Source organism: Gouania willdenowi, chromosome 5, assembly GCF_900634775.1.
Source record: "Gouania willdenowi chromosome 5, fGouWil2.1, whole genome shotgun sequence".
Taxonomy (NCBI): domain Eukaryota; kingdom Metazoa; phylum Chordata; class Actinopteri; order Blenniiformes; family Gobiesocidae; genus Gouania; species Gouania willdenowi.
Window position 1 is genome coordinate 36,179,231 of NC_041048.1, and position 15,619 is coordinate 36,194,849.

The window sequence follows — 15,619 nt, forward strand, 5'->3', positions numbered from 1 at the left end:
CTAATGCTAATGACAAGTGTCATGTCATAATAATGTCAGCCTTATGTATAAAACGTCAAGTGAAGTGTTACCCAGTACTTTGACTTGAGTAGGATCTATCAGTATATTTGCACCTCCACAAGTCACACACTTGGCACAAAGCAGCAGCAGTAGTACTAGATGTCTTCTTTTACAGATGCTTATTTCAATAAAGGTGGGGGGGGGGGGGGGGGGGGGGGGAATTCCTCTAAGAGGCTGAGAGTTAAAAAAACAAAACAAACAACTTCTCTTTCTACAAGGCAAAAATAGGTGGAAAGAGCAAAGGCAGCTTGTAATGGATCATATGTTGTTTGCAGAGCTCTGATGAGACGCGTCTTATACTGTCACTGCTGGAGGAGGCGCGCGCACACACGCACACACACACACGATGCAGGCTTCTGGCTAGTGTGCTGATGTTGGGAGGCAGGGATGTAAAGAGGGATGGGTTAATTAATCATGCTTCATTTACTCAGGGATCCTGATGCTGAAGTGGGTAGTCTTGCTTTAAGACATGTGATCTGACTCTCTCTCTCTCTCTCTCTCTCTCTCTCCAGCTGGGCTACATTGTAACACACGCGCACACGCACGCTCACTCACACTCGCTGTGCCTCCCTGACACACAGACTCTAGTCTCTACTTAGAGCTGGAGAGAGGACTAAAGCTGCACACTATCAGCACTGCTTCTCAATGGGGGGATGCGGCCAAGAGAAGACAGAGCTCTCATTCCTCCGGAGTGTTCAGCTGCGCGTGTGAGGAGAAGAACAAGAAGAAGAGGAGGAGGAGGAGGAGGACAAGTAAGGAGGTTAAACTAGCTCCCTGTCATCATCGCATTCGCAGAATAGGACTTTTACTGATGGAGAAGGAAGACTAAAGCTCTGTGCGTTTGTGGCTGATGCTGCCGTGACATGATCATCACCATCATCATCATCATCATCATCATCATCATCATCATCATCCTCTTTTCCAGTTTGTGACTCAGAGCCCTGGGGTATTTTCATTTTATTTTATTTTTTTCTGGCTGTTTCCTAAGGTTTCATAAAGGAGAATTATAAGCAGCAAAGATCCAGAAGAAGAAGAGGAAGGAGGAGGATTGTTTCCCATATTTGTGCTTCTTTGCTCCTGGATTTTTTTGGGGTTCGAGTCCCGTATCTGCGTTCAGAGAATGGATAGATTTGAAAGAGAAGTGTGGACGTGTTGAGCAGAAGAAGCACAGCCGCTGATTCTGATCGTTTCCCCGAGAATAAAAACTGCTCAGGTAAGAGTGGAACTTTCCAGGAAAACATCTTTTCACGTCATCTTTAATAAACAAGTTGTGTAGCTAATAAGTCACAACGTAAATGATTTAAGCAATTATACAGAAGTTTATTCTAATGCAAAGCTTATAGCCACATATTCTTCTTCATTACCCGCTCCACATTGACAAAGGCATCAGTCCATCACAAATGTATTTGTATAGCGCATTTCATACACAAGGCAATTATATGTGCTTTTACATTATAAAAAGTGAACCAGAAATCATTTAACCGATTAAAATCAATAAGAATGTTAAAATCAGTAGTAAAAACATTTAAAATCAGCAGTAAAAAAACATTAACCAACAATAATATGATTAAATCACTCATTATTTCACTCTTAAACAAAATTGAGAGATTTCCACGACACAACCGATAGGGGAAGCTGGAGTTCAACTCCTGCAAACTCAGCACAGAATGTGACTTAAAATCACAACTTTATTTATTTGTTTAACTGCAAATAGTCAGTCAGCAACCAACATTACCGTCTGTGCAGCAAAGTATAGATTTATTTATTTATTTTTAATAAAACTCTCCTACAACTGCGTTTCATTATCAAGGAAATGTCTCTTTATTTTGGTAAGCAGGTGCGTGTAGAGTAGAGAGTGAGGTGAGGTGCCCGCAGGTGTGCCTGCCTTAAATACCTCACACCATCACCCTTTGTTTATTTAGGACCGATGCTACTTCACTGCAAAAAAATATCGCACTAGTGGAATATATTGATTTAGAGGAGAAGTTTGTTCACTCCAAGCTGCTCCGTTTTATACTCTCCACTCATTATAAGTGAGAGCTGCGCGCGTTTTCTATATGAAAAGGCAGCGCGTGTTAATTATGAGCACGCACGAGCGCCCGTCGTATAACCATTTCCGTGCACGAGCTTGTTGTGAAAACTCTTTAACGCGGGCAGCGTGTGATCAAATAACGGGTTGAATTAAAAAAAAAAAAGGCGTCAAACTAAGGAAACCCCGGTTAAAGCGATTCACGTGCTTTTCAAACCGCGGGTTATGATGGGAGATGAGGAGAGGGCTTCACAAAGTGCCATTGATCGCGTTATGCCCATGTTTGGTGAATAAAGAAGCTTTATTTGAACTAAACAAGGACAGGAATTCGTTTTCAGGTCAGTGCAATAAATAAGCAGCATTAGAAGCTCTCTGTAGTCTGATTTACTGCACCAAATGTCATTAAATCAAGAAAAACTCAACAGTTCTTAGATGTAAAGAACAATTGATAGATAGATGACTACTTTTTTCTGAACAATAATCAAACATGAATATTTAAAGACATGCACTTGCAGAAATGGGCAACTTTTATCACAGTTGTGACCACAAAAATGTGATTTTCCTGAACAGAGGTTCACATTATCAACATCAATGACCAATCTGAGCATTAATGAAATGAAGAACAAAGAATTAGTGTATTTCTTTTGTTTTTTAAATAGTTTTGTGTTTTTAAGTTGTCATCTTGTGTCTTTGAAGTCATTCTGTGTATTTTTTGTGTGTTTTCAAATTATTTTTGTGTCTATTTGTGTTCACCTTGTGTGTGACTATATTTTTGATGTCCTTTTGGGCAATTACTGTAATTTGTATATTTTTGGAGAAATTTTGTGTGTTTTTGTTGTCATTTTGTGAGTTTTCTTTAATTTTTGTGCATACTTGTGTGTGAAAATGTATGATTTTTCTTGTCCCTTTAGGGATTTTCTACGTTTTTTGAAGTCATTTTGTGTACGTTTGCTTCTGTCGTGTATTTTTTGTGTCTTTTTTGCACATTTTTTATTTATTTTTGTGCACCTTGGGGAATGCACAAATTTAGAAAAAAGTTTGGCATGAAATAAGCAAATGATCAATGAACCTGGATATAACTGAACTTTTGTTTTTGGGGGGAACCTCATGATGGTGAAGTGATATGTCTCGTACAAATTGTTGAAAACAAAATTCAGAAATTATGATGCTCGTGTTCAAAACTATCACTTAAGCACGTTTAAAGCAGTCGATCAAGTCCTCAGTCAAATAGCACATGTATGCCTACATGTTAATATGATTATATTAAAGTTTTTGTGGAGGAAGTAGAAGTAAAAGTACACTAAATTTAGATATTATGATCACTAAAGTTAGTAGATCTTATAAAAACAATAAAAAATCCTGGAAAAAACAAAGAAACAAATAGTTACCCTCTAAAATTAAAACATTATTTGGGGAAATAAAACTTGAATATGACATAACGCTTTGAAACAACTCACTCACATTTAAGTTTGTGGGGTGATTTTTTTGCAACACAAGAATAATTTACCTCAACTTAAGGTGCAATGTAGAATTGTATTCCTAAAAAGTACAACATTTATAAAAGTATATATTTATCTTTATTCTGTTAACATATATTGTAATATCTTTGTCAGTTTTTCATCTATTCTAGTCTGAAAAACCCAGGGAAGGCTCGTAAGGCTCATCTACTGATGTACATTGATATTTGATGAAATGCAGAATATGAACAACGCAAACATTCGCAGCTTTTATTATGAAGGAATTGAAGCGATTTCTTCCCACTGGGGAGATTGAATGGAGAGAAGTGTTAATAACACCTGGAAAGGAGAATGGCCTCATTACTCAACAGGGACGAAGGTGTCTCTCCATATGCTGGCTCTCAGCAGCCATTAAGCAGCTGCTAAATTAATCTACGTACAAGACGCGTGGTGAATAAGAACATTAAAAAAAGAATTACGAGTAGGAAATATCCTTGGATAAAATCAGTTTTTTTTTTTCCTCTGGAGATTGTTTTTAAAAACATTATTTGTGTTCCCCAGCTGTGTGATACAGACTCGACCTCACCATGTCCTGGCTGTTTGCTGTGTGGATTAGCCTCGGCTTCCTGCTGCTGTGCCAGGCCACCCTCTACCAGACCATCCAGCAGCACCACGTGGCCCGTCCTGGTCGCACCGATATCCTCACACTGGGTACGTCTTCACTTTTAACTAAATAGGCTGTGCTGTGAGCGTTGTCTGATTTAAAGCTATGGGGACAGATTTGTGTCCAAAATATTTACTATATTCACAATTTTTTTACATGTGTTTTTCCAATTTTCACATGTGTAATTTGTGTCGACAATTCTTTAAAGAGTTATTGATGCTGGGAGTCCTAATCTGTGAAAAATATGAAAAACACGTGAAAATCTAAAAAACACGTGAAAATCTATAAAAAAACACTTGAAAATATTAAAAAACACTTGAAAATATAAAAAAAACACATTAATTTCTGAAAAACACGTGATAATATAAAAAATCACAAGTGAAAATCTAAAAAGCACGTGAAAACCGAAATAACGCATGGGAAAATCCTAAAAACACGTGAATATTTAAAAAGACATGAAAATCTAAAAGAAAAACGTGTGAAAATCAAAAAAAAAATACATGTGAAAATAAAAAAAACGTGAAAATTTGAAAAACATGTAGAAATTCTAGAAAATTCTAGAAATTCTGAAAATCGTAAAAACATACATATGTATATCAAAAAACAGGTGAAAATCTAAAAAACATGTAAGATTTTGTTAAAGCTTGTGTCTGCGTGTGCTCTTCATGGTATAAATGTGGGTGTTTTTAGTTTATTTATCTGGCTCCGATGCTAATCTGTCTCCTTTTGTGTAGATCTCAGTGTAAACCCTGTTAGAGCATCCTTTAACATGGCCAGCATGTGAGAGCAGTGATTCATATGTATAGCGTTAGAATTCCACTGCATCCAGAAGCTTTCTGTCAGATTGTTAAGAGTTGGACCAGCTTTAGGCACAAATCCCTATTACTGTGTGAGGACCTTTGATCACTGTGGCTTGCAAAGAAATGATTAGTACAGTTCTCTCTCTTTTACACGGGAAATATTTTTGCAACAAAACCCAACGTTTTCTGAACCCGAAGGACCAATGAGTCAAGACCACGCGTCAAACTCAAGCAGGGGTTCTCAACCTTGGGGTCGGGACCATATTTGGGGTCGTGAGACACTGGTAGGAGGTCATCAGATGCCCTCAAGAAACTAAGAGTATTTTTTTAACACTTAAAGCCCATTTCTGCTTATTTTTACCCTTTTTCTGCAACTACACCAAAATTTCCAAATTGCAACCTATTTTCATCACTTTTTCTTGCCATGTTTGTTCTCCTTTTAATGCATTTTTGCTACATTACTCCCATTTCTGCCACTTCTCCATCAAATTTCAATGTTTTTTCGGCACTTATAAACCCTTTCCACCATTTTCTCCACTCAGTGTTGCACATATTGACCTATTATTGTCACTTTTAACCTCTTTTCACCATATTTCATGCTTATTTTTACCAATTTAACCACATTCACAATTTATCATGCCCATTATTTGCCAGTTTAAACTAATTGTTCCAACGTTGACACTTTAAAACATTTTAACCACTTTTTCTGTCTGTTTTTGCCCACTCTAATTTGCAACTTTTAACCAATTTCTGTGGTTTTTTAAGTTTAATTTCACCACCTTTTCCATCATTTTTGGTCACTTTTAACCTATTTTATTTCTGATTAAAACAAGGATTTACATCTTTAAGATGACTATATACTATAGCCCAAATAATAATAAACTTCCTGGATAACAGTGGATATTATTCAGATAAATCAATAAATAAATAAATGTGGTTATCACAGATCCATAGAATGATGGACCATCATTTTGTTGATTTTATGGATTGTCCCCAAAAATTTCTCCCCTTTATCCCCCCTTATAGATGGCCCTGTCTCCACATGACTATTCTTCAATGTTCTGTGTTCAACCACCTTCAGGTACAGTGGGGGTTCCCGGTCTCTGGAACCTTTATTTTGGGGTTTGCGAGCTGAAAAGGTTGAGAACCACTGATATAGAGCATGGATCTAAAATTTGTACGTATGAATGACAAAAGGACTGTTGCAGTGAAGTTAATGGTATTCTTCAGCTTGGCGTGTGCGTGTGCGGTGTTTTTTTTTCTCGCAAAAGTTCAAAAATTGATCCACAATGACAAAAAAGGGAAAGTATAACCTTGAGTTATCTACACTGGTGTTGAACGCACTGAGTTCTAACAGCTTGCTTTAGCATTTTGTTGTTTAACTGCGAACACGTAGAAATCCCAGCCATGATGGATGGAAAATGTCTCCCACCATCCCTGCTCCCGTTAATTGTGGCCAAAGTGTAAGATTGAAGCCACCGATGGACGGAGTGCTCGCAATGAATTTTTAAAGGCTGCCAGTTTCTCCCTGTTTTTTATTTTCTGTTTGACTGCTTTGGCAAGTCACGCTTGGCACCAAAGATGTACAAAGAAGTGCAAAGGCTCAGTAAGTGACTTTTTTGAATAATGCAGTGGCTGTGGTGGGTTTTTTTTTTTGCTCCCTCTCTCACTACTGCTACACTCACCCAACCAAGGGATTGCAAAGGGTTAAGAGTTGTGGGGTGCGTCCTGTCACACAGATCAACTGACACACTTACCACATATCACACCAAGGAGAGCTAGATATACACTATGCATGTTCACACATTTACATCCAATTCTGTTAGAGAGGCCGTTTTCATACTGGGATTTCCAAAGGACCACTGGGAACACTTGCGTTGAAGCTCAAGACATGATGTTGATGAGAGAATGTTGGCTTTAAACTGTGCAAATGGATTATAAAGACACTTTCTATATACCTTATTCCTAGAAGCAGCATTAAAGATTAAATATACTTATGAGAGTAATTCTTGTGTAATATTAGAGGTAGCAGCTAGAAAATTGTAAAAAAATTAAAATCAGAAAACAGAGTTTGTAGTTCATATCCATGGCTCTTACTGTGAAAATCCAGATGTAAAATTTGTATGGAAAAAAAGATTAAAAAAAAATTGCAACTATTCTTTTTCAAAACTCATAGATAAAAATCAAATTTTTTAGAACACTAATAATGAGGTTTTTTTTCCTTCTGTTTTTCATCTCAATGCTCAGCAAGGCCAATATCATCCAGTCTGTGAACCAATGGTTAAAGTTAAAGCAGACATGAGCACCTGGTGGCACACAAAAGTGCAGAAAAATACACTAAGCGTGTAAGAAAAAATTGATTCGGCGATATATTGCAGTATTTCACTGCACGATAATGGTATCGATACTAAAATGGCCAAGTAGATTTTTTAAATCATGTTTTTAAGTAAAAAACTAATTTAATTGCGCTAACATATGCATAGAATGTTAATGCTTTAGTTTAATTTGAGTTTGATAAACATACCACTTGTTTTTGATATTGGAACTTGAATTACAGTTAGTTACCATTTACCGTACTTGTTCTTGCAGGTTTAAGACTATGAAATAAATTGTATTTCAATTATTGGTATTGCGATATATAGCAACATATACTGCATTGTTTAGTATCGGTATATATGGTATTGTGGCATGCAAATTTGGAATCAAATTGTATTGTCAGATTCATGGCAATGCACACCCATAATGCATAAAAGGATAAAAAAAATACACAAAACGACATGAAAAACACAGAAAAAAAGAGAAAAATACTCAAACTGACAACAAAATTACTCTAAAAAAACGCACAAAACAATAAAAACATGCAAAACCCTTTGCTTTTTTCCTGTATTATAATATGAATGACATTGTTCATTGTTCTGAATGCTGACATGAATGTTGATAATGTGGCCTGGATGCAACAGGAACACATTTTTTTTTGCCTCTACTGTGATAAAAGTTGCCCATGTCTGAGCTAAAGAAACCTATACTGTACATCTTCTTTGTATCTGTTATCACACAGGGATTTGAACCTGAACTCAGGAAAAAGCTGTTCTAGGGATAAGGTTCAGATGTTTCTTGAATCATGAAAAGATTTTTCCGATTCTTGAGTCTCAGCAGCTCGACCTAATTAGAATAACTAAGAGGTATTTAACAGGTGATGCACAGAAGTAGCACAACTATCAGTTTGACATGGATCGCGCTTAAGATTTCATTGTTCTTTTTTAAGCAATGGGAGAAGTTGGTGAGTGCTAAAGCTGCTGCTGAAATCTGAATCTAAAGCTTCCTTGTTGACTTCGGTCTAATGTTTTGAAATGCACAAGGGCATAAAAAAAATAAAAATAAAAAATCCTCTGAAAAGACAAAACAAAACGACAACAAAAAAATTTCTGTTTACATATGTAAATATATTTTTATTTATTTGTATTCATTATTAATATTATTATTATTCGTATTTCTGCACCATATCTTTCATTTGCACATTTCCTTTGTGTTGTGTTGTGTGTGTATATATTATCATTATTAGTTTTGTTTTTAAATATGCCACTCTTTGCCATTCTAATTACCCTTCGGGCATTAATAATAATAATTTTTCTGATTCTGATTCAAAACAGGAAAAGCACACAAAATAACTGAAAATTTTACAAACTGACAACAAAAATCCACAAAAGCACTCAGAAAACCACGAAAAACACACTGAACATTAAGAAAAATGCAAAAAATGACAGGAAAATATGCACAATCACAACAAAGCACAAAAACCTTTGTTCAGTCAGGATCACTTTAGTCAAATGGCTTTATTTAGCATGCATTTTAGATTTGGCGGTAAAGCTCTGTTCTGGGACCACTCTGCCCTTTCCAGCAGCTGCTAAGGGAGCTCCCGTTCACTTTTCCATGAGCTACATGGAGAGGCATAAGCAGAGAGAGCGGTCAGCAGGAACCCCTGGAACAGAAGCACAGATGTTTAGATGGCAACAAAAGACAGTGTTTAATTAGACAGAAGAGGAGGAGCTGGGGTGGGGGTGGGTTGCAAGGCTTTGCAGACGAAACATGCAGAAGTCAGCATGTTGCCATGGTTTAAATGCAGCAACCCTAACCAATGGGAAACATAGAACATAATCAGCTGGTTGATTAACTTATTAGGGGATGGATGCTGTCAGTTGTTAACAGCTACTGACAGATGAAGAGGCTGGACTAGCTTGACTTGCGTGCTTGCCTGAACTAACGCGATGCTCAATTTTTTTCCTATAGCATGTCCTTTGGATGGGACAGTCACATTGTTGTTGCCTCTACTGTGATGAAAGTTGCCTGAGTCTGAACTGAATAAATCTTTATTTTATCTATTTAGGCAGTGGCTAACCGTACGGTTGCCGTAACAATATACCAACATTCTATCCGTACGCAGCGTCCCTATTTGGCCAGTTTAGGTCACGTGATAAGGTCAGTCATTGGCCAGTTTAGGTCACTTGACTAAGACTAAACCTAACCCTAAGACGCTATGTACGTGTACTTCGGTAAACGTACCAATAGCACCAGTGGTTGTCCGTACGGCAATTGTATGAATAAACACTTTGATCTATTTATCACATGGGAATTTTAACCTAAACTCAGGAAAAGGCAGTTCTAAGGATAAGGTTCAGATGTTTCTTGAATTATTGAAAGATTGTTCTGCTCAACTTTAAATAGAATAACTAAGGAGTATTTAACAGAGCTATCACTTTGACATGGATCGCTCTTAAGTTTTTATTGCTTTTTTCTTTTTTCTAAAAGAAATGGGAGAAGTTGGTGAGTGCTAAAGCTGCTGCTGAAAACCTGAATCTAAAGCGTTCTTGTGATATTTCCCATCCTCATCAGAGCAGGCTTTTTGCGCCTTACAACAACTCTCACATTATTTTATTTGCCTGTTTTTTCCTTCACTGTTCTCCTGCTCTGCCCCTGCACAATTCACTGTATATCATGCTTTTTAAGAGGATTAGGCTGACATCAATCTTACTCAGCCTTGGAGTAGCGTTAACCGATCTAACCAGAGCGGCTGTCTCTGAATTGAAATGCTATGATGAATATTTGAATTAGAATTGATTTTATAATTTGAGAAGCGCTCTGGTTTCATTGAGGCCAGAACCCTTAGATATAAATAGATATAGCAGCTATGTAGGACGTGGAAGAAGCGAGAGAGAGAGGGAGAGACGTCTTTGAAAAATCTATTGGCTTTTATGTTTTGCTTGTTTTTCATAATCAAATAATGTCTCAAGGTTTCCAAAGAGCAGCGTGACGTACCACCCGCCTGCTCCAGTGTAGATTGACTCGTAGAATTACTGACGACGAACCATGTGAAATATTGCATTAGCTGGCAGTTATTCTCTGAAAACACACTTTCTTTAAATTACAATATTCCAAGCCTTAGACCAGTGGTTCTCAAACGTCTTTGGCTCAAGTTCCCCCTTTCTTTTACTTTTGAATGCAAGTACCCCCTTATGTTCGACTTTTATATTTTGCTCAGAATTCTATGAAAAACAACTATAAAGCACAATGATGGAATGAATGATGATAACACACGCTTGATTATTTCATTTTGTAACTAATAGGGATGTAACGATTCACTCAACTCCCGATACGATTCGATTCACAGTACTGGGTTCACGATACGATTCTCTCACGATTTATTTTACAAAATGGGACTGTAGACAAATGACTGAAAAATATTACTTTTTTTTTTGGAAAAAAACTAGAAAATACTATACTATTTTTCTTTTATTTTTCATTGTCAAAAGAATCCTTTGATGAACTATTCAAAACATTGCAGTTTAACTAAAAATATATCCTGAGTGAAATAAATAAAGGAATAATACAAATGAAGAAGAAGCCTATTAATTTAAATTCTGGTTCTATAGTAAACAATGCAAAACTGCATAATAGTTATTTTTCTTTTTAAAAGTGCAACTGAAAATGTATTTTGTGCCTTAACAATTGGACTTTAAAAAAAAAAATGCACTGTATTTACGTCAGATATTTGTTTGGACCAGCAGAGGGCGCTGGTAACCCAATGGTTGGTTGGCATGCAGATATTTTTGCAGTGAAGAAGAGATGCTATGCTAGCAGACAGAGCTAATAGAAAAACTTGACTTTTACAGATATTCACGTAATATTACAGATATTCTTTCGGCGCTAAAGGGGTAAGGAATCATTTATTAACATGTTTAAAAGTAGAAGGCGGCCAGAAAGAAAGTATTAGCAGATTCCGCCCGCCGCCGCTGGACAAGAGAAGGATATATAGCGCCCTCTGAAAAAAGTACTGCGATTCAATTTTCACAGTATCAATGTGAACCGTGATACCTATGAATCGATTTTTAACTGACTTACGATTAATCGTTACATCCCTAGTAACTAAGTGGAATTAAATCCTATTTAGTGTCTCCTGAATATATTATTATTAATTAATTTATTTATTTTTTTAATCATTTTCTGTCATTCCCTCCTAATGTGAGACCAAGACTGACTCCTTTATGTTCAGTTCATGTTTTATTCAAGATAATTTCAATCATCATTTTGTGTGTTGGTGTTGTCCTTTTCTTGTTGTTTCTGTTCTTTTTACAATTCAGTTCATTTTTCTCTTTATTTTTTGTGTTGTTTGTATTATTTACAATATTCTATCTCAGTGTGTTTGTTTTTGGTGATGTTTTGTTGTTTCTTACGTTGTTTTGTATGTTTCTCTGTTATTTTTGTGCATTTTGTAGTGATCTTGTGTATTTTTCTCTTTTGGTGTGTGTTTTTTTGGTGTCATTGTGTTGTTTCGTTTTTTTTACTATTCAGTATATATTTCTATTTTGTGTGCTGCTGTTGTTTTGTGAGTTGCTTGTAATATTCAGCGTGCCATCACGTACCCCCATTTGAGAAACACTGCCTTAGACATTAGTTTTTTATAAATTGAAAACATTTATGACATAGTTGGTCATATTTAGAGTGAAGCCGCTTTCCTCAGGGAATCTGAACACGTCGTATTCTGTGTCGTGACAAGTAATTAAAGGTTTATGTTTGGTTAGAAAAGCCTCGTGTTTGCTTTTGTTTTTTTTTCCCGCAGGCTTGTGCAGGAGCAGCTTTGTGCGTTAGCATATGCCCCATTTGCCTCCTAATGCCCCGAGTAGCATTTAGCCAAGGCTAATCCGAGGTCAGTCGGACTCAAAAGTTGACGGTGCAAGAACAGTACCTTTAAGCCACAGGGCTTTAACAATTACTACACAGATATCTGACCTTATGTTTCCTAATCTGTGCTGGATGGATTATTATGGTGTGAGAATGTTGATGGTGTAGCATTTATTATAAAAACACTATAGGAACTCTATATATTTCCCCCATTTTACACTTTAACATTTTGTTTCTCCTTTTTAGATGACTTTATTTGACAATAAACATCCCAAAAATCTACCAAACATTCTAACGAGGGTTATTAGAGTCAACTACTGTTTTTAATTTTACATTTTATATGCTTAAAAGGACTTAGGAAAACAGGAAGTTTACTCTGCAAACACCCATGAAAGTTTAACATCTCAGCTAGCAACACTTTCGACCCTCAGCCACCCGTTTTACTGGAAAATATCATGGAAACGGTGATATGGTTGCACAACATATTTTGTGAAACCTTTAATTACCGCGAACCGGTGAATCAGCCTCATGTTTTGTACGAAATCGCTCCCAGCCGTGTGAATGGAGGTGTAAGGCTTCTGGACATAATTGACATATTCGTACCTTTGTCACACTTTGGAGTCTTTCAGTCACTTGTTTTTCAGTAAAAAACAGTGTGTAAATTAGGGCCTGGACTTTAACGCGTTAATTTTAGATGAATTAATTACAGAAAAATAACACACAAAAACCCCATAATACTGATGCACATACTGTAATACAAAAGATGGGATAGCCTGAGGAAAAGTCATTCCTGTGCTTTGTGGGTGTTAATTTTAGTTTATAATAACACTGGATGGAAAACAATAGCCCAGTTGTGTGGAAATTGTGCAAAAAGGAATGTTAAATGCTAAATATCTAGCGGCTAGCACGGGCACTTGGACAGTACTAGCTGCCACATGCTCCTAGCAGACTCTGGCTGCGCCCGAATAGTCCCTCCTATCTCCCTCCTATCTCCCTTTCCTATCCACTTTTCCTTAAAGGGATAGTTCGCCTATTTAAGACATGACGTTGTATGCAATCCTCACCAGCACTATAGTGCATACACATTGTCTCGCTCAGTGGTCACCTCCCTGGTCCGAGTTCTGGCCGTTTGAAGTTGGTCAAGAAAGTAGTCCCGGTTAGTTTCCGGGGCCACAAAACTGTGCGTTTTTAATAGAAAAAAAGATATGCGTTTGAAAGCTTGATTCATTTACATCACAAAACCGCCCATAAAAAAAATTCATACCTCCAGTTTTAATTGGCACTATTTTCTCTTCCGTTTCCATCAATCCGCGCTTTTTATCACTTTTTATCATGGCCACCACTCAGAGCCAAAATGAATGTCCATGAGTGACAAATGAACAGTGGATAAATGACTGTAGTGGACAGTCGACCACTCTCAGTGGTTGAGGATGTGGGCGGGGCTAGAAGAGGTGCTACAGATTTATTTTATTTTAATACACAAAAATCAATTTTTTTTAGAAAGTTTACAAAAAATCTTGAAAAGCACAAATATAGCTTACTTGTGCTTTGTGAACAATGCAATCATAATATTCTTTATTATGTTAGCACTCAGTTATGAAAATAATAAACACCATTTTGTTGTTTAAGGTAATTTGTTTTCTTTGATTCAGTCATTTATCAAAATCCATTTAAACTGAAAACGTTGCCTCTCGTCTCAAATATTGTTCGGCAATTAATTTAGATTAATCAAGATGAATTGCAAAGTCTCTAATTGATATTGTTCCAGAGCATGTATGTGAGGCATTTCCGTGTAATGTGGAGGCCCTATGTTTAAAAAAGAAAGAAAGAGAGAGAAAAACCACGTGTCAGATGGCTTTTTCTGTTTCAGATCCTCAATTTAATTTTTTCCATCCGTTTCCCTGATCACAGAACACTGAAGGCCCTAATTATAGCACTCAGAGGTGTAAAGAGTACTGATATTGCCTACTCAAGTAGAAGTACTGTTACTTGATTGAAATTGTACAAGTAAGTCGTACATAAATTACTCAAGTACAAGTAAAAAGTAGCTCAGTTGAATAGTACTCAAAGCACCCCCTAGTTTATTTTTAGTAATAAATCTTGCCACGGTTCTCTTGCATACAGTAAACATCTCATGTATAAACTTAAAAAGAAAGTGACCAAATCTTGCACAACTGGAACTAAATTTATTTTCCATAATGACATCTGTATAAAAGAAAAGGTTTGTCAAAATGTACAATTATTTTAATAAATTTTAATTAAAATATCACCAATTAATTCAATTCAAAATAAAAAAATTCTCAGGCTGAAATAACTGGCATTCAATGCTGTTTTGGCACGGTGCATTACGCTTAATCTGGTTGGTTGGCTATGATGTGAGGCATTTCATTGTTGTCTGGTCATTTCATTTTTTGTAGCTTTACAGTGTTTGTTGATCATCAACAGAAAAATAATAATTTACTCAGTAACGGTTGGGTGTAGAAATGTAACAAATTACTTCTTTTAAAACATACTTAAGTACAACTAAAATGACTGATTTAGAAATATACTAAATATCCATAAAAGCAACTTAATTACAGTAAAATGAGTGCTTGTAATCTGTTTCTTTCCCCATTGATAGCCCCCCCCCCCCAAAAAAAAAAAAAAAAAGAAGGTCTCTATGCCTTTTTTCCGGACTGTGAGAAGAAGTGGGACAAAAACCTACACAGGTAAAAGTACAAGGTCTGTGTTGGTATCTGAGGAGGTCATGTCCTGCAGCCTGTTAAAGCATCTCATAGTGTTTGAAAAATCAGCTCATCAACCTCCTGCAACAGTAAGCTGACAGTGCATCCTATAAAAACACCGCCGCCGAGGTCTCAACACCGCATTTATTTGTTTTTCTCCAAGTGTTTCTGTGACAAATCGGCATAGTCATCACGGCCAAAGCGGAGATTGAGTAACGAGTTCCCTGACTGCTTCGTCACCTGCTCAGGAAGCGGCTCTGCATTCTTTCCCATGAGCCTCTGTGCTCTCACCGTCTCTCTGCTCCTGCGGGCAAAAGATTGATGGTGTCCTGATTCTGGGGCAGCCAATTCAGCTCTCTCAAGAAATAATCCACTACATTGACAGATGAGCAGAATGTGACATGACGCGCACAAGCTACGGCTATGTGCTCTCCTCACCTGCCAGCACAGCGAGCTGACGGGCGCGCTGCCAAGAAGACGGGCTGCCGTCGCATAAACCAGGCCGTAACAAGTCAGGAGCAGTTTTAACAATTTACACTGTCAGAGCTTCTCCGGGTGACATTAATGCAAATGCATTGTCCTCTAATGAGAAATGAATGTCTTCTGGAAAGCGTTGTCTGCTAAGCGTTTTATCGTTAAGGTAGCTGTTGAAGTATTCACAATATATAAATACCCAGAGGGGCCAGTCGGAATAAAACAACACTTTAGCT

At 37.0% G+C, this 15,619-nt stretch overlaps 1 protein-coding gene across 3 annotated transcripts in view; it reads left to right on the top strand.

The window, feature by feature from the left end:
- The first annotated feature begins 455 nt into the window (after nucleotides 1-455).
- LOC114463621 (protein FAM19A1-like) overlaps nucleotides 456-15,619 on the top strand; it is a 229,875-nt gene continuing 214,711 nt past the window's right edge. For all 3 annotated transcript variants that reach the window (XR_003674112.1, XM_028447289.1, XM_028447288.1), the window contains exons 1-3: nucleotides 456-812; nucleotides 1,049-1,273; nucleotides 4,121-4,257. Coding sequence is in view for 2 of the 3 variants with exons in the window: in XM_028447289.1 (XP_028303090.1) it covers nucleotides 4,134-4,257 (124 nt within the window). In the remaining variant the exon portion in view is untranslated. The remainder of the gene's footprint in view (nucleotides 813-1,048; nucleotides 1,274-4,120; nucleotides 4,258-15,619) is intronic.